General features: G+C 41.8%; 1 protein-coding gene across 1 annotated transcript in view; it reads left to right on the plus strand.

Annotated features, from left to right (window-relative positions):
* The window catches only part of LOC146813026 (uncharacterized), a 112,790-nt gene extending 96,415 nt beyond the window's left edge, over window positions 1-16,375 (plus strand). Inside the window, exon 6 of the mRNA XM_085615246.1 lies at window positions 16,061-16,375. Within this exon, the coding sequence (XP_085471372.1) occupies window positions 16,061-16,202 (142 nt within the window). The 3' untranslated portion in view covers window positions 16,203-16,375. The remainder of the gene's footprint in view (window positions 1-16,060) is intronic.
* The last annotated feature ends 3,615 nt before the right edge of the window (window positions 16,376-19,990 follow it).

Genomic DNA, 19,990 nt, shown 5'->3' on the forward strand with positions numbered 1-19,990 from the left:
TTAGAAGACAAAGCGAAATGAGAAACTGTAAAGGCAACACATTTGACCAAATTAATGTATAGATAACAACTAAAATAAATCATAGAGAACGGTAGGAGCAGAAAAGAGAGAAAAAGAAAGCACGATCAGGCATTAAGAGCTGGTGAAAAGAGAACTAAGAGAGAACAATAGTATTAGGTAAAACCAGACCAAAGCGGACTCCAACAAAAGAAAAAGGACCATAATGAAAAGAAAAGAAGAAATACACTCTAAAGCATACTGTATGATATAATATGGGAAAAATACGTGAAATATAATACAAAACGGTATATAGCATCTTATCAATATAGCAATCAGTGAATCCCTATGGCAGTTAAATAAGAGGCCTAGTACTAAATATAAATATGTAAAGTCTATATACAAACTCATAGATGACTTGGCATGAATAAATAAGGCCATATACACGCAAACTGGTAGAATAAATATGCTTGGCTAAATAAGTAAACATGTAGATAAGAGAGGCATAAATCTATCAAGAACAAAGCATCTCTAAAACAAACTAACCTACTCGAAAAAAACAGTTAATGACACAATGTAATCAAATCACGCAATGAGAAAGTCAATAAAGTAGGTATCTATATGAAACAATATGGGAAAAATAAGTGAAACATAATAAAAAACGGTAGGTAGCATCTTATCATATAACAGACAGAGAAACCCTTATGGCAGCTAGATAAGAGACCTAATACTATATATAAATATGAAAAATCTATATACAAACTTAAAGATAACTGGCCATGAATAAATAAAGCCATATACACACAAACTGGCAAGATAAATATGCATGTCTAAGAAAGTGAACATGTAGGTAAGAGGGGCATATGTCTGCCAAGTACAAAGCATCTATAAAAAACTAACCTACTCGAAAAAAACAAATAGTAACACAATGTAAACAAATCACTCAATGAAAAAAACAATAAAGTAAGTATAACTAGCAACTATATGAACGACCAATACTGACTCTAAGTATAGCCATAAATAAACACTTAATAAACATATATGAATAAAACACCTAGACAAACCAAACAACAACACAATGAGAAAGCAAAGGAACAAGCAATGACCTACTCCATAAAGTACGAAGTAACAAAAAACAAACATGAAGCAAAAGGAACGACCACAACAGAACAAGATAAACCAAAATTTACCACAAAAAACGACGCACATACCGAAGACACACCCCTGGAAGGAAAAGGACCGTGACCTAATACGTCGAAAGACAAACTGGGGAGGCAATGAATAACAGGACGCTACGCGGACAAAAGTGAAGTCACGCCAACAAGAGAAGTTACCACAAAAAATTGAAAGGTTTATACACTAAAACTAACAACATTAAAGACCAAAACACCATAACGATACTAAGGGAGCACCAATAGACGACAAAAATACGTCAAGACCAATGGACATAAAGACCACTGCGCAGATCTAAAAGCAGCTAGACCTAATAGATCTGACAAAGACTAAAGACAATGCATTATGTATAGCCGCCTCAGGTGCCAGAAGAACCAGGAGCATGTGAAGCCCCCGTTTGAAGATCCATCTGTAGCTCCATTTGATTATCCAGAAACGAGGCCAAATCCGCAGGTTCGTCAAAAATTCTGACACGACCCTTGAAAGTAATGCGGAATTTTGAGGGACCAGCAAAGGAGAAGGGAATATTCATTTCAGACAAACGCTTCCGGAGATTAAGAAAGCCTTTCCTCCTCATCACCGTGTCTCTGGCAAAGTCTTGAGAAATTGAAATACGATGGCCATTCCAAGAGACAGCTCTAACCTTCCGCATATGCGCTAAAATCTGCTCAGTATGTTGATGACGCAGCGGCTTAAAAATTATCGCTCTTGGTTGCGTAGCAGACTTGGGGCGAAAGGAGGGGACACGGTGTGCCCGTTCCAGTTCAAAATCTTTGTAGAAAGAAATTTGTAGTGTTGACGGAATCCATTGATAAAGAAACTCAATCATGGAAGATGCATCTTTCTCAACATCTTCAGGAAGACCAAAAATACGCAGATTGGATCTACGATTACGATCCTCTTGTTCAGTGAGGTCTCTCCTCAATGCTGCCATAGAACGCTCTACCTGCGTGAGAGATCTAGAGTGCTTTTGCATGGTATCCTCTGCGCCACTAATCCGTGCTTCTGTACCTGAGACACGAAGGGAAAGGGCCTTGAAATCATTCCTGATGGCTAACACCTCCACTTGCAGTAGATCTGTATTGGTCTTAGTAGACTGCGCAATCTCATAAACCTCATTAAGGCGCGCCAGAATGGACTCAAGAGTCGAATTAGTGTCTTTAGGAGCAGACTCAGGTGTTGGGGATACCTGTTTGGACCTCTTAAGAGATGCTTTAGATTCCTTAACGTCTTTGGAATTCGGTAAAGGGGCCATATTTTCAGCCATAGGGCAGACCACCTCAGCAGAAACAAAATACACCTCCTCAGATAGAGTGAGACAAGGAATGCCAGGGGTTGTAAAACCCTCAATGTGTGAGAGGAAAAATGGGCAGGAAGGAATCATGCACTTGCATCAGAAAGAGCCGGGCATAAAATATCGCAGGCGATCCCAGTCAGAAAGAACACCTCACGAAAAGTACTACAGGCGCCAGTAGTCAAGCACCGACTCCGAAAACCACCAGGATCAAGCCAAGAGCAAAAAAGCCTCACATAAGGAAATGGCAGTGCGTTTGACGACGAGGAAAAGACCAGAAACCTCAAAAAGTTCACACAGTGGGTCTCTCAGCAATAGGCGATAGAAAAAAAGAACAAAATAAGCTCAAGAAAAGTGAAATAACGTCACCAGCTCCTGAATGCCTCCATTCCTGACAGGATAGACCAGTAGCGTCGTCTTGTAGAAGCGAGAGAAAAACTCCCTCACAGCAGAAACAAAATGGCGGCCGCTCGTGAAAGCCTGAAGCGTCACTTAAAAATGCCGATAAATGAACTCTGGCCGCTCTTCACCACCAGAGACCTCCCTCGTAGCATGCACGGCAGTTTCCCATGTAAGATAGCATCTTCTGCGCAGAGCGGGGCAATATTCAGCGTCAGCAATGCCTCCGTCGGCCCTCACTCTTTACGGAGCTCAAGCGCGATCCGCCATCTCGCAGCGGCGCGCAAGCCACGCCCCCCTTTAACCTATACTTTTGACTTTTAAAAAGCTCTTTATAGATAAACTCTAGGGGAACATTTCTAGCTTCATTTGGGCCGCAAAAAGGGTGAGGATATCCTGGGAAAAATTACATACCCGATTTTCAGCACTATTCATGGGCTTTCCAACTAAAAATCTGCAGAATACTATGTAGCACGTTAGACTTTTCTGAAGATGTTTACTATTTTCTGCAAGTGTGAAAGACATTAGAATGGGGAATCCATACTTTCTCTATAGGTTTGGGAACAAAAGGTTCTTTAAAAAGGTAAGGATGAAAGTTTTGCAAGCTGTGGCCTTATTTTGGGTTCGGATAAGGTGTGTTAGAAATTGGGTTTCTGACTGGCGGAGATTTGCACCCTGTCCAAGCAGGAACCACAAGCATCCATAGTCAGGGTAAGCAAGATACACACTATAAGTCAACCATTGCTCACTCTCTGGTAGCTTTGCACAGAAAAGTCAGGCTAAACTTTAGAGACAATGTGTAAAGTATTTTCTAACACAACACACAGTAACACAATGAAAACACCACAAAAAAGACTCCACACTGGATTGGAAAAATTAGATATCATTTTTATAAATAGAACAAGACCAAAACGACAAAAATACAAAGAGTGGAAGTCCAGATAGGATTTTTTGTGATTAAATGTACAAAGCTCTGAAGCAATAATTGCCTATGAGGTTTATCTGCTCGCGCTGGACCAGGGCAAATGATTGCTTCACTTGGTCCTCCTAGCAAGGAGAGAAATTTGCAAGAAGTGGTTGCTCAAGTCAACCCAGTCCAAGGTTAAATGGTTAGCTTTGATAAAGTATGCACTTGATATAGACACTAAAGATTGTTCAGATAAGAGAGTAAAGATGTGGTAACAAGCGATTACTTGGATAACTTAAGATAAAGGTGTTCATTAGATCATACTTATTTAACTTCAAGCTGACCAACATAATAGGTTTTGCTGTGGCCGACAAGGAAATCATCTGTCCAATAATTACACCTGACTCTTGAGTGTTTACTTAACCTTGGTGGAGTCAATCCGTATATCGCCAGCAGCCTTGGAGGGCAAAGACATAACATAAAATTCCCTGAGTTAGAAAAAGGGCTGTTCCTCTAGGGGAAGGATGTTATGGCACTAGGCGAATGAGGACAAAAAAAGGAAGGTGTCATTCTTAAGTAGATGGACAAAGCTATGTGCACATCCAAGGTATGCGTCTTGTGTCCTCATCCGAAGTAGAACTAGGAAAGAAGACCAGTAAAACTATAACCTCCGAGCAAGGAAAGATAGAAGGAATCTTAGGAAATAACAATGGACTTGGCCTTAAAATCTCCTTGTCTGGGAAGAATTTTAAGAATGGGGAGGTGGATTACAGTGCCACAATTTCTCCAACCCTTCGCCCTGAACAAATGGGCACCAAAAAGACTACCTTAGCTGAAAGAAACTGAAGGTGTGCTGTTACCAGTGGTCCGAATGGATGAACCTGTACAGCTTGGAGGACTATCGGTAATTCCCAGGAAGGGACAGGGGACTGAATAACTAGTCATCCGAGAAATAACACTTCTCACGAAGCGAATGGCTAAAGAAGAGATTGAGTGAACTTTTTTGGCTGTGAAAGCCTCTGATTGTAGAAACTGCAAGACCTAGGAAAATTAGTCTCTGAGATAATCAAGGATTCTGCTAGGTTTACAGGAAGTTGGTGAAGCATCTTTTTGCTTACACCAAGCTTCGAAATTATGCCACAGTTAACCATAAGATCACATAAGAGGAGGAGAAGAAGCCGTGGCATAACGGCTAGAATGGATGACCTTGAAGCTGGGGAATGAGGTTCGAGTCTGATGGGAGGCTCAAAAGATCCTGTGATTCTGGGCAAAATCACATAATCTCCACGTGCCTAAAAATGAATGTGTCCATCTGTAATTTGACTGGTGTTCACGTAAAGCACACTGATACCTCCGGGTCCAGTTTGCGCTATATATAAAATTGCATTAAAAAAACATTTTAGACTAGCACAGACAGGTGTCCGAAACAGCGAATGTGAGCATGGTGTGGGAACAAGATGTGTGACAGTGGATGTGTCTCTGTGCCAGGGTGTGTTTCTGTGTACACTGATCACTGTGTCTAAAGTCTAAACAAATGAAAAGAAAGCACAAAGTTGGAAACCTACCGTGCCCGATTCGGCAGTATCATGGATAAATGACTCAGCAACGTTGTTGGAAGGAGAAACAAGGATTTATTGGTAACACAGGTAGGAGCGGTCCCCCACTTGACCGGCCAGGGGTAACTGCTGTTAGTGCCAACCAACTCACCACATCGAATCCCCTGCCGCATTCTAAAGCCTCTATTGTCCGCGAGGCGTGCAGGGTGCGTGTTCTACACAAGAAGGGTGTGCAAGGCACAAGCCAAACATAACACATCCCCTCTCGTTCAGCAAAACAGGATTAGAAGCTAAGCAAAGAAAATGCTAGAACAGTAAGACCAAGTAAAGATCTTCAGTAAACACAACTGTGAAAGGGAGAAACACTATACAGTAGAATATACTCTACAGAGAACTATAAGGAAGGAAAATGTAGGTTTTACCCAACCTTGATGGTCAGAAAATCTGGATTTTATTAAAGACACAGAGGCTAATATTGTTGCAATAATCTTTATTTAGCTCACCACTGCCACAAAGAAATTTAGAACATTTACAACAAAAAATTCAAACTTAATAAAAGGCCAGAACACTGATAACTCTTCCTTCTTTTTTGAAACTTCCTTAAAATGTTAGTAAGACATAACAATTAAAGATATTAAACATAAGAACATAAGAATGTCAAAATAAAACTGCAAGGAATAAATGTCAAAGTATCCCAATATAAAAGGGTATCCAAAATATGTATCCTCTTCTTTTATTGTTGAGCACGACCTACGAAATAAAAAGAAGAGAGGTGAAAAAACATAGGATGGGTTTATGGAGGGAATAATATTAGCCTCTGTGCTTTTAATAAAATCCATATTTTCTAACCATCAAGGTTGGGGAAAATCTACATTTTATGTCAAGACTGGAGGCTAATCTTATTGCAAGTTTAAAGCATTTTAACAGGCATGAAGCAGCATTATCAACAGGTCTAAAACAAAACTTGCGAAAAACAGCCCCATTCGACCAGTCAGCATATCTCAAAATATCATTCAAATAAACGCCTTGCATAAAGGCTAACTGTGGGCAATGAACTCCTCTCCGCTAGCATAGATTGCGGAGATTTGGCAACTATGCATTTCATTCAAAACTCTGAATTCATGCAAAAACTCTGAATCCGCCTCGTAATGGAGTTAGCCACTGCACCCTAAACCCTTTGATAAAACAACTTTACTTATACATGCTTAAAAGCATATAACCAATACATAAAAGTGAGCTTTGAAAAATATCAGTCAATGAGAGGGGTGATGATATTGGGTTCCCCCCAACCTAAGGGGAGGACCAAGCACAAAGAGCACATCATGCTGAACGATTCGGTGGTAGTCCCATCCTCCTAGGAACACCCCAAGCAAAGTTATGGGCAAAAATACAATGCCAACCAAAGGCCCAGCAAAGCATTATGGGGCGAGATTCTAGAGTGCAGTGAATATTATAGTATTAGCTCTCAGCTGAGCCGGGAGAGCCACTGCAGTTTGAGAAATGTTTTGATATTGAATACTATAATATTCACTGCACTCTAGAATCTCGTCCCGTAATGCTTAGCAGGACCTTTGGTTAGGATTGTATTTGGGGTGATCCTAGGAGGATGGGACCACCACAGAATCGTTCAGCATGATGTGCTCTTTGTGTTCAAGGCATCTGCTTGGTTCTCTCCCTAGGTTAGGGAGGACCCCAAAATCATCACCTCTCTCTCTGCTTGCTATATTTTTATTTTCACTTTTGTGAGATGACTATATGCATTTTAGCATATAAACATAGAGTTTCTTGTTGTTTTACCAAAGGTATGTGAGGTTTCTGTTTTATTAATTGGAATGAGACGGAGCGGAGTTTCACAGAAAGATCTCCACAGAATTCCAGGTAGTGGTACTTCGCCAACTACGCCCAGCCTTAATAAAGGCTTGAGAAGCAGAAGCTCCACAAACAGAATGTGCCCTGAACAAACTAACATCTGTGCCAGACATTCTCATCACTTCTTTGACCCATCTTGCTAGAGTTGCAGATGATACACCCTTGTGAGGTTTCTTGAAAGAAATTAACAACTGTTTAACATTAGACCTTATCTCAAGCGTTTTCCTGTCATATTCTTTTACACAACGGACAACACATACATTGTCATAATCATCGAAGTAAGGATAGAACATTTTGGGGGAATTCGTTTTTTTTCTATTATTTAGATAGAAACATATACCCTCAGGGGAAAAAATTCTGTTTGAAATTTCCAATGCCCTCACATCGGATACCCTTCTAAAAGAAACTAAACAGAGAAGGGTTGTTAACTTATGAGATAGTATTTTGAGAGATAATGAATCATTTGTACCCAAACTATCCAAGTACCTCAAAACTGTTGAAACGTCCCACAGAGAGTTGTACCTAGATATCGGTGGTTTTGAAATCCTTATGCTTCTTAATAATATCTTAATAAATACATTTTGGCCTACTGAATATCCATTAATCAGGGTGTGACCAGCAGCAATTGCTGAACGATGTACATTGATAGTGCTATAAGATAGACCATTTGCGAACAATTCTGACAGATAATTAGCTATTCTACTATATCCACTGAAATGGGATCAAAACTCCTTCTCACACACCAGCAAACCCATTTTTGCCCAGCCAATCTATACATTTTACGTGCTCCTGGTGCCCAAGATTCCTTGATAAGATTTGATTCCTCCTCCGAAAGTCCTGGCACCTCCCATAATTTCCTGCAATTTTCCATTCCATCATTCTCAACTCCCCTTCCAACACCAGATTGTGTAACTCTCCTGTTGGGCCTAATAACATTTCTGGGAACACCAGTAACAAAGCTGGGTAATCCACCAACATTTATAACAGCATAGGGTACCACACTTGAGACTTCCATAGTGGAGTCACTAGAGCCTGAGAAACCTTCCATTTGCAAATCATTGTAGCTACTCTTGTAATCATTGAGAAAGGTGGAAAGGCATATCCTTTCGAACCCCTCCAATCCTTCTGAAAGCGTCTACGCCTGCAGATTCCAGATCCGGGTGCCAACTGTAAAAAATCTCTAACTGGGTATTCATTCTGTCTGCAAACAGATCTACCTGAAAAAGACCCCGAAGATCCATCAATCTCAGGAAAATTCCCCTGTTCAGAGACCAATTGCTCGAGTCTCTGTGATTCTTTGAAAACCAATCTGCCTCTACATTGTTCATGCCAGGAATATGTTCCAACTGAACTACAATATTCTGTTTTAGACAATAATCTCAAAATACTTTCTCCAAATATGCTAAATCTTTCTATTTCGGACCCCTAGCCTGTTCACATATCTCACTGCGGACACATTGTCCATTCTCAAAAGAATCAAACTCTTTGCAGAATCCTTGGTAAAACATTTTATCGCAAACAAGCCGACTAGAAGTTCTAAATAGTTTATGTGAAGACCCTTTTCTTTCTCTGTCCATAGACTTCCAGTGGAAATTGAACCACAATTCGCTCCCCAACCTGGCAAACTTGCATCCAATTCTATCACCAAATCGGAAGAGAACCAAAAATTGCTCTCCCATTCCACGTTTCCATATTTTTTAACCACCAAACTATTTCTTCCCTGGCCTCTTGAGAAAGAATCACCGCCTTTGAGTATTTCAAACATCTCTTAAATGTTTGCTTTTCAAACGTTGGAGAGCCAGACAATTCAAAGGTCCAGGAAAAATGGCTTCAATCGTTGACCCGACATTGCGTCAAACCCTATCCAAGGTGACCTTCATGTGCTATTTTTATGATTCTCCTCCTTACAAATGAAGGAGGTACAAACCTGTCAACTCTCATTAACACTTTTCTTCCACAAATGGAAAGTTCATCTAATGTTTTGGGAAAAGGTCATACAGACACAGTTACACAACTATCTCTTCTTCTCCCAGAGGTCACCATATGAATCACTTCAATGAGGGTGTTGTCTTTTGCCATTTCTTCACTCCACTCTTCTAAAGTAAAAGCACCCGCACCCTCACACACCACATCCTCAACAGAAGCTACTGGTTCATCATATTTATCAAAGTTAACTGTATTATTAGTATGCATACCATCTAGTGCTAACCTGGATAAACAGTCTGCCTGCACGTTTTGCCAACCAGGGATGTACTCTAAGACATAACGAAAATCTTGCAGCCTGCTGCCAACCTGTCTGATCTTGCAGATCCCTTCCCAGCTCCACCTGGTGATAAAATCTTGAGTAGGGGTTTATGGTCTGAACGTAACCAAAATTGTTTGCCCCACACAAACGTTTGATAGTACTCCGCACCCCAAGCAGCAGCCAACTGCAGTTTAGGACTTTAGGACTCCTAAATGCCTTCCGTGAATACCGAACGTCTTAAAGTTAGGATTTTTCTCAGTTTTGGAGTAGTAAATTGAGGACTCCTAACTTTATGACTCCTAAATGCCTTCTGTGAGTACCGAAAGTCTTAAAGTTAGGATTTTTCTCAGTTTAAGAGGAGTAAAGTTAGGAGTCCTGACAAAGTCCTTCCTTTGTTTGTTTAGTTCTCTTTCCGGTGATTTCACTCTGAGAACATTTTAGTTGACCATCACACAGTACAGAGTATGATGGCCTCTCTTCCGTCCTCCCATCTGGTCAGGCGTTTTTTGTGTGTAATTTTAAATAGCGCTAACTCGACCCAAAGGTATTGCAGCACTTTAAAAGAGCACCAGTTACATTACAGATGGACACATTCAATTTTGGATAGGCACGGGAAGATTAAGTTCTTTTCTGAGAAGTACAGATGGTGAGCCGACCCCAAGGCTTGTTTATTATTTATGACTGCCTCGGAACGAGCAGTCAAACACACACTTTACTTTTAACCTCACGCAAGCTGCTATCAGCTTCGTTGTAACTACATCAAGGCCATTTTCTAGAGCATAGATGCCATGCTGCGAGGTACGCTTTTTTATTCCACTGTACTTTCATTTTATACTCTATGGTGAACACTACATTCTGGAGCGTGTGGTAGGAGCAAGGGTATAGGACTTGTTGAATTCTGACACAGGGGCCCCCTCTGGCACTGTGCAGGGTCCGCAGTATGTGGGGCACCCTCCATGCACTTTGCCGCGGGCCCCCTCAAGTTTCGTTACACCACTGGGGCACAGGGCTCCACACCATGGATTTCGAGACTGTTCGCCGCTGGAGTTTGTGTATTTGAAGCTCTTGAAAAGAATGTAACCATGTTAGCAGTTTCACAAAACAGGTGCTCCCCCAGTGATCTTTTCTCATTTCTTTTTTCTGCTCTTCTTCCTTCAGCTATAGTAGGTTTTGCTGCAAATCTCTTCTTTTAAGTCATGTGGGTTATTAGCACTTCCAGTAGCTGATTTGTATTTTTGTTTCTTTAATCCCGTTATGCATACCAGCATTGTGCTATATTCCGTGTACCGTCCCCCTTGCTCCCACTCCATATTTTACAACTGGTGCACACAATCTTCTAATGCAAGCCCTACGGGTTGAAGCTGTTTGGGGCCCAACCTGTACCAGTGGTTAGGTATCTGATTAACCTCTTTTCCCTGCAGTGCCTGTCTCCCATACCCTTGAAGGTGGACTCCAGGGCACAGTGGTCTCACCCCTAGGTCCTCTTTGGTTTGGGAGCAGCTGGATTTCAACTTGACTCTGCCTGGTAAAGTTCAGGAATTGCCAAAGTTCTTCTGGGTTACTTGTGGTTTAAAGATAGAAACAGGGAAGATATTGTGCCCTCCTTAAATATGACTCCAGCGTGCCTCAGTACAACTGCCAGGGTCCTAGGTACACCTCCTGCATCCGGTCTCCGAAGCTCCGCCTTGCATTACCTTTTACTTGTCATCTGCCCCATGGATGTGGCAGTGAGCTGTACATTGCTAGGAAAGCATGAAAACAAATTGTGCTCGAGTTCAGACTTTACATAAGCAAAATCTTTTGGTTTGCTAAGAACGGTTCCACCATGTGACTATAATGTACAACTATTTTCAACTTGCGCCAAGGGTAGGCACCTCTACCAGGGACATGGAACATGCTATTTTATTATAACTTTTCAACATGCTGCAAAGCACCCGCAGTGCTCTACAACATAACTAAAAGACATTGGCAAAGACAATTGCTCTGGCCAAACACTTATAGATCCCAAAGGCGAGGCCTATTAGCTATACCAATTCTTCTTTTTACAAGTTGTGTCCAGATTATGGAGTAAACTCCTGTTTGGACACTAATCAGGATTACAGGGGTTCCCAAAATGAGACCCAAAATAACTAACTTGTGGGTAATTAGAGTAGTTATTTTCACTAAAGTCTGAAGACAATAGACTAGTTATAAGAGTAGTTGAACTGCTGTAAAATGTTAGCTGTGCAAAATCTTCCCCTACCCTCACCCCTGAGTTTTTCCCCCCAGATATAATGTGCATGGAGAGGGTCTCAGACTGCATTTAACTTCAATGCAGAAAAGTACGGGATTCCACTTGGCAGCAGACACTACTTAGAGGGTTTGAGGTGACCTGCAGACCGCATCCCTTGGGAAAGTGTTGGATAGCAGAGGGGAATAATGTACTATTACCACTCCAGCGAGTGCAACAGTAGGGAAAGTGTTGGATAGCTGAGGGGTAAAAATTACTATTCTCACTTCAGCAATTGCAACAGTAGAGAAAGTGTTGGATAACGGAGGGGATAAAATTACTATTCCCACTCCAGCGAGTGCTACAGTAGGGAAAGTGTTGGATAGCGGAGGGGAATCATTTACTATTCTCACTCCAGCAAATTTTTTTAACATTAATTAACAAATAATTAATTAATTTAAAATAATTTACCTCCCACCATATTCCCCTATAAATGACACCACCAATGTTATAAAACATGACACAAATAACATAATCAATTAACAAATAATTAATTGATTAATAACAATTAGAAAGCAAATTATAATTTTGTTAAATAAAATATTAAAATTAAATTACTTCCCACCCTACTCCAATATCAAGCCACAACTTGCACTTAAAAAATGACACAATTAACATAATTAATAATACATTAATTTCAACAACTAGCAATATAAAATATTTAATACATAAATATTATTTTATAAAAAAATATGAATTAATTATCATTAAATTACTTCCCACCCTACTGCCCTATTAACCCACAACCCACTACGGAACAAAAATGCAAAATTTAATTTAAAAATATTAATTACTTCTAAAAATTATTAATACATTTATTATAATTAAATTATTTCCCACCCTATTCCCCTATAAACCCACAACCCGCTGCGGAACTAAAACGCAAAATTTAATTTAAAAAATATGAATTACTTATAAAAATAACACATTTATTAAAAAACATACACAAAAAAATAGAACACATACATTTAAGATGCATAATAAAATACATAACACTAACTAAATCAATGATATTTTTTAACACAATATTTTTGCTAACGATATTAATGACTTCGATATTTTTAAAAACAATATTACTTACCTCAAACTCGATATTCTTGACAACGATATTCTGACAGTTGATATTTTTTACCCACGATATTTTGCACTCGATATTAGTGCAAGTCGACAATTCCTTCTCGATATTTTAAACTGTTTACCATACCAGATGAACTGATCAAAATACATCCGCCAATCAAGCGGGCAGGGATGGCTCCTCTGCTATTGCGTAGGATTGTCACCCCACCACCTGTAGAGGCAAACGAAAAAGAAAATTATCTTGATGCAGATCATTTAACTTTTCATCCTGTAGCCAAGTCATGGGGGGCGGGCCAGAGCACTGCAGCAGGGGAGGAAGAGTGGTGGCCCTGCTGTCAGTGCGCATGATGGATTGGCCGGCCAAACAGTCTTGTGCACTGAAATCTCTCCAATGCAGCTGTGTTGCTGGGTGGGGAGACCAGCAGGCACAGGCTCCCAGCTCCCGATAGAGTGCTAAACCAGTTCGCTCCGCCCAATCCTGACGCTGCTCTCACAGTAGGAGTAGCATCAAGATTGGCCACAGGGGAAGCTGGGAGCTTCCCCTGGGAGCCTGGGACAGATCATAAACCCGGGAAGCAGGGCGGCAAGCAGAAGACTGGCAGGCAAGTTTTCTTTTTTTTTTAAATAATTCAGCACCCTCGTGCTGCCCCCTGTGTTTCCTCCATGCTCCCCCGCACTGCACCCCTGTGCTGCCTCCTTGACACCAGCCACCACTGCATGTGGGCATGCCTATAAAGTGAACTGTGATGCGGCCATCCATGCACCCTTGTTAGTGACGTTCAGATGGAAAAGACAACATCCCTTTTACTTCTGATCTCCATCTGCATACCAGCATTCCTCTGCTCTTCCTGCCCTCTTTCGTTTTGTCACATTGTTTTGTCCCCTGATGGATGTATTCATCCCAGCATCCCTCTGTTCTCCTGCCCTCTTTCGTCTTGTCACATTGTTTTGCCTCCTGATAGATGGATACATCCCAGCCTCCCTCTGTTCTCTTGCCCTCTTTTGTCTTGTCACATTGATTAGCCCCTGATGGATGGATGGATACATCCCAGCATCCCTCTGTTCTCTTGCCCTCTTTTGTCTTGTCACATTGATTAGCCCCCTGAGGGATGGATACATCCCAGCATCCCTCTGTTCTCTTGCCCTCTTTTGTCTTGTCACATTGATTAGCCCCCTGAGGGATGGATACATCCCAGCATCCCTCTGTTCTCTTGCCCTCTTTTGTCTTGTCACATTGATTAGCCCCCTGAGGGATGGATACATCCCAGCATACCTCTGTTCTCTTGCTTTTCTCAAAGTCTTGTCATGTGGTTTAGCCCCCTAAGGGTTGAATATGTCCCATATTTTCAGACTATTCACATAATCTATCTTCATTTAGTGATTGTATAAAGGCCTCATTTACTCAGTGTGCAGTTCTCCTGAGCATGTGGCACTGATGAGGTCCTCCTGGATCTACATTGGTCTCCCTAATTTAGGTTCTTCAGGGTCACCCACCAAGAGCTGTTGGGCATTTTAGACCTCATCCTCTGTTGCTGCGCAATGCTCCTGTGTTGTGAATATGCGGCTTACTAGGCTGACTCATCGTAAACCGTTGTCTCCTTTCAAGGGACTCACACATCAGTGTCCTACTTCCGCTATTGAATGGATTCCTTCATAATGTCCTGCTTTTCAAATAGGTGTTCACTACCTGCCCCCTGCCGCACAATGTTAAATGTGAAACCAGAAGATCATAGACTGTGGCCTGGTTCCCAGGAATGATTTGGGAAAAAGGGGGTGGTGATGGACAGAGTTTCTGAATGATGCAGAATACTCTTACCAAGTCAAGAGATCATGGTTTTAATCCATCACCGTTTTTTAGCTCACTGCACCATCCCAGCTCAGAACCTGGCTACATGCAAATTAGTCTGTACCTGTCCCAGTGCATGATGGGAACAGGGCAAACCAAACTACCAAGCCAATTCTTATACTGGGAAGGAAACAAGCTTCCGGGGACCGGTTTCTGGCATCACAGCCTTCGTCGGCCCGGCTTGCCTGAATCCTGATGGTGCAATGAGCAAGGGACTCACGTCTGAGCATACCCTCCCACACTGAGTGTGGATAAAAACGATTTGGGAAAAAGGGGGTGGTGATGGACAGAGTTTCTGAATGATGCAGAATACTCTTACCAAGTCAAGAGATCATGGTACAGACTAATTTGCATGTAGCCAGGTTCTGAGCTGGGATGGTGCAGTGAGCTAAAAAACGGTGATGGATTAAAACCATGATCTCTTGACTTGGTAAGAGTATTCTGCATCATTCAGAAACTCTGTCCATCACCACCCCCTTTTTCCCAAATCGTTTTTAACCACACTCAGTGTGGGAGGGTATGCTCAGACGTGAGTCCCTTGCTCATTGCAGCATCAGGATTCAGGCAAGCCGGGCCGATGAAGGCTGTGATGCCAGAAACCGGTCCCCGGAAGCTTGTTTCCTTCCCAGTATAAGAATTGGCTTGGTAGTTTGGTTTGCCCTGTTGCCATCATGCACTGGGACAGGTACAGACTAATTTGCATGTAGCCAGGTTCTGAGCTGGGATGGTGCTAGTGAGCTAAAAAACGGTGATGGATTAAAACCATGATCTCTTGACTTGGTAAGAGTATTCTGCATCATTCAGAAACTCTGTCCATCACCACCCCCTTTTTCACAAATCGTTTTTAACCACACTCAGTGTGGGAGGGTATGCTCAGACGTGAGTCCCTTGCTCATTGCACCATCAGGATTCAGGCAAGCTGGGCCGACGAAGGCTGTGATGCCAGAAACCGGTCCCCGGAAGCTTGTTTCTTTCCCAGTATAAGAATTGGCTTGGTAGTTTGGTTTGCCCTGTTCCCATCATGCACTGGGACAGGTACAGACTAATTTGCATGTAGCCAGGTTCTGAGCTGGGATGGTGCAGTGAGCTAAAAAACGGTGATGGATTAAAACCATGATCTCTTGACTTGGTAAGAGTATTCTGCATCATTCAGAAACTCTGTCCATCACCACCCCCTTTTTCCCAAAAACGGGTTCCCAGGAATCTCATGTGTCACTTGCAGTTGCCAGCAGTAAACCCAGTCCACTCCGTCACTGACCAGTGTCTGTCCTGCCAGGCTTCTGTCCCCAGATGGCTGAACATGTAGAATTGTTTCTCTTCATATAGTATTTGAAAGCATTACTGACATACGAGACTTCAGTAACATTAATTTATTTCTTAATGAAAACTTCTGGATAAGCCCTGAAACCTTTTTTCTTTTTGTTGCAGGTTCAGAGTAAGTGATGCCTCGGAATGTGCTTACCTAGGTTATGACAAAGTAAAAAGTTTGGAATGTATCATCACAAACAAGTGGATCTGCACCAAAGGGACCATTTATGAACGAAAGGACAGAAAATATAATGAATCCTGAACACTTTTGTTAGTGCCAATGAGAGACTGTCTCGCGCACGCTTGTCCACTTTGACTTCTACAGTTTACTGTGTGCCCTCCCTTCCACACACGCCTTTTGAGAGCAGTTACTTGTGTCACAAGTTGTATTTAGAATCAAACGTTGAAATAAATGTGGAATTATTCACGGAATGATTACTTTTATTTGCTACATTCTAGACACAAACATCTTCTCAAACTACATGCTCGGAGTCATTTTTAAAAATGTGCCATCAGAGCAGTGATGTTTTCAGAATGATTCGCCCAGGATCGAGCACCGACCTGAAAATTGTTTTTTGTTCCAACCCTTTGTGGTTGCATCGCTCACAGGTTGCGCGGAGATAACTAGATGAATCATGGCTACCTGAAATGTATGAAGGGACCAGAGAACTGTGCATGCCCAGAACTGAACCTCTGCTCCAGCCCACGTGCCGCTGATTCTTGATGGACCTAAATCTTCTCAGACTGTGACTGCTTTTCCTTTCCTAAAGCTGGGATTAACAGAGTGTGAAACTGCATGGAGCATCACAGGGGATAGTGAGAATCCGTGTGTGTGAAGGACACACAACTGAACGAGATGTTGAACTGTGTGAAGAAGAGCAGATGCTGCGCTTGGATCTGGATCTTGGACTAATTAAAGGAGCAGGCATCACTCCATTCAGACATAGATCTAGATGTATTCCTAATACAAGGGACAATATAGATATACTTTTGGATATCATGACTAAAGAACTGTGATGTATCAACACCTTTAAATAAACTGAATCCCAATACATTTAATCTGACAGACAAAGGTTTTTTTGATACTGTGGGGAGATTAAAACAAATGGATTTAGTGATAGTGAAACCTTCAGACAAAGGAGGTAACATGACCCTCTGGGATCAAGACCTGTATGAAAAAGAAGCTCCATCTCAACTAAGCGACAAGAATTGCTATATTCTCGTTATAATGGAGCACTGCACATCCATCAAAGAGAATTTCCATGAACATCTGCAATTCTGGAAAGATACAGGGCACCTCAGTTGGAATGAATATCGCTTCCTGAGGAAAGATTACCCTGTGATACCCATGTATCCTGAGGACCTCAGGACACAAGTGGACTTCATCCCCCAAGCAGCAGTGCACCAAGAGGCATGGTTGCAGAGTGGTGTAAAAATGTGGCATGGCCTCAGACCACTCTCAGCAATCCAGCTGTGTGGGGCTTACTGGAGGTACCTGGTGGGCTAGTTGGCCCCCAGGGGCCCTCATGAGGAAGAGGGACTTCATCCCCCAACATAGAGCGCGCCAGGAGGCACGTATGCAGAGTGGTGGAGAAAGGGGGTGTGGCCAGTGTCCACCTCTCAGCAATCCCACTGTGTGGGGCTTACTGGAGGTAAGAGGACTAGTTGGCCCTCAAAGACCCCCAGCAGTGAAGGGGAGTTCAATCCCCATTTGCAGAGTGGTGGGCAAAGGGGGCTTGGCCTGGTATGAGACCTTAGCAATCCTGCTGTGTGGTAATTACTGGAGGTAATAGGAGGGGTTGTTGCCCCCAAGGAGGTCCTTGGGGGGCAAATACCCCTCTTGTTACCTCCAGTAAGTCCCACACAGTAGGATTGGTAAGATGTCTTCGGAGGCCACATCCCCTTTCTCCACCAGTCTGCAAACACGCCTCCTGGCAGACTACAGGATGGGGGATAAAGTCCACTTTACTCCTGAGGGACTTTGGGGGCCAAGAAACCCTTCTGGTACCTCCTGTAAGTCCTATGCAGCGGAATTCCTGAGAGCTGGGTGTAGTACCAGCACCATTTCTCTACCGCTCTGCAAACGCGACTAATAGTTAAAGAAGCATCTTTCTGCACCTCTGAATTAGAGTTAGTTTTAATCCCCCTGCCCTATTATGTACAAGGGCCTTACAGGGGAGGTCATGCCAATCATAGGGGTACCCCAACCCATAGTGTACCCTAGTGTATGTAGGTGTTTTCACTGTATTCTAGGTGTCTTTTGAGCATAGCACTGGCTCTAGGCCTGGTTAGTCAGACCCAGTTACCACCAGTACCCGTCAGCAAAAAGATGGGGGTACAGGATGACCTTGTAACAGGGCCTCTTTCTACCCCTCTGTTGGTTTTTTCTGCATGTCTCTTGTATCTTTCTGCACCTTTCTTTGTCTTTCTGGACTTCTGTTGCCTATTTCTGCATTTCTCTTGCTTCTTTCTGCACCTTTCTTCCTCTATCTGCCTATGTCCTACCAATGTAGACATAGTTTTAAATTAGCATTTAAAAAAAACTTTGAAATTCACTGAAAAAAACACAGGTTTCAGGCATGTTATAGTTAGAAATCAGCATTTAAAAAACCTTAGAAATTCACTGAAAAAACCACAGGTTTCAGGGATGTTATAGTTAGAAATTAGCATTTAAAAACCTTTGAAATTTACTGACAAAACCATAGGTTTTGGGCACATTATAGTGAGAAATTAGAATTTAAAAAACCTTTGCAATTCACTGAAAAGAATCATAGGTTTCAGGGACAATATAGTTAGTTGAACATTTCACTCATGCAAAACCAGTGAAATTTGGCAGTTATAGTTAGTTCAGCTAACCATAACACATGCCCCCGCAATGCACTGCTGATGACGTCACATATTACATCATTCATGACATGGTCAGTGACATCACTGATGACATCACTTATGACCTCTCAAATTACATCACTGATGACATCATCCAGTGAATGTATGTTTCTGTAAAGTTTAGATATGTTTTATATATCATTTGAAAAGTCTCATTGAAATTGATTAGGACATGAAACATCCATGGCGACCAGTAGAAGAAGTAGGTCCAAAATTTGCTTGTAGTCGAAAATAAGTGTTCTTTATTCAAATATATTCAAATACTTAAAATCCAAAGACCATAAAAGTGAATCTTTTAGCCAACGCGTTTCGTCTCTATCGAGACTTCTTCAGTGCTCAAAGTTAAATATATGTAGATTCAATTGTATTCCACTTAGGAAAAGAAAAGATTCAATGGCACAGGTGAGTATTGTTGCACAATAGTTGTCTGAAATGAATTGTCATCAAATAATAACAAGATAGGCAGGGTGGCCAGCAACGATCTAAAGCGTCCATATTCCAAAGCGTCCGTATTTTTTACCACTTTGGAATACAGACGCTGAATGTATTTGCATTACAGACTGAAACCTGAAAACCCCACTCGCTTGTAAATACTGTGCATGATTATACATGGCAAGCACATGGGTGTGTGCTAAGAGTCTGCTTCTTCCCCCAAAAAATCGCTCCCCCTTTCCATCTAATGCAACTGTGAAATCACCAGAGCAAAACGCAATAAATCTCTGCCTATAATTCCTCTTTGCACACAGAGTCATGTTTTCACATTAGTCACAAAACGAAATTTCTTTGCCAATTTGATAGCACACTTACTGCTCTTTTTTTTTGGCAAGTGAAAATCACTTTTACAGACTGACACATTATGAAACCACTTTTTTGATTTTCTTAAATGCACATGTCCAAACTTCTTTTTCAGACTACCACCATGTGTAACCTGGGTGGCTGCCTACACTCCAGCAAGGGCAACCAGCCTTAGTGATGCTGAATGTTTTTGCATTACAGACTGAAACCTGAAAACCCCACTCGCTTGTAAATACTGTGCATGATTATACATGGCAAGCACATGGGTGTGTGCTAAGAGTCTGCTTCTTCCCCCAAAAAATCGCTCCCCCTTTCCATCTAATGCAACTGTGAAATCACCAGATAAAAACGCAATAAATCTCTGCCTAT

This window comes from Triturus cristatus, chromosome 7, assembly GCF_964204655.1.
Source record: "Triturus cristatus chromosome 7, aTriCri1.1, whole genome shotgun sequence".
NCBI lineage: Eukaryota > Metazoa > Chordata > Amphibia > Caudata > Salamandridae > Triturus > Triturus cristatus.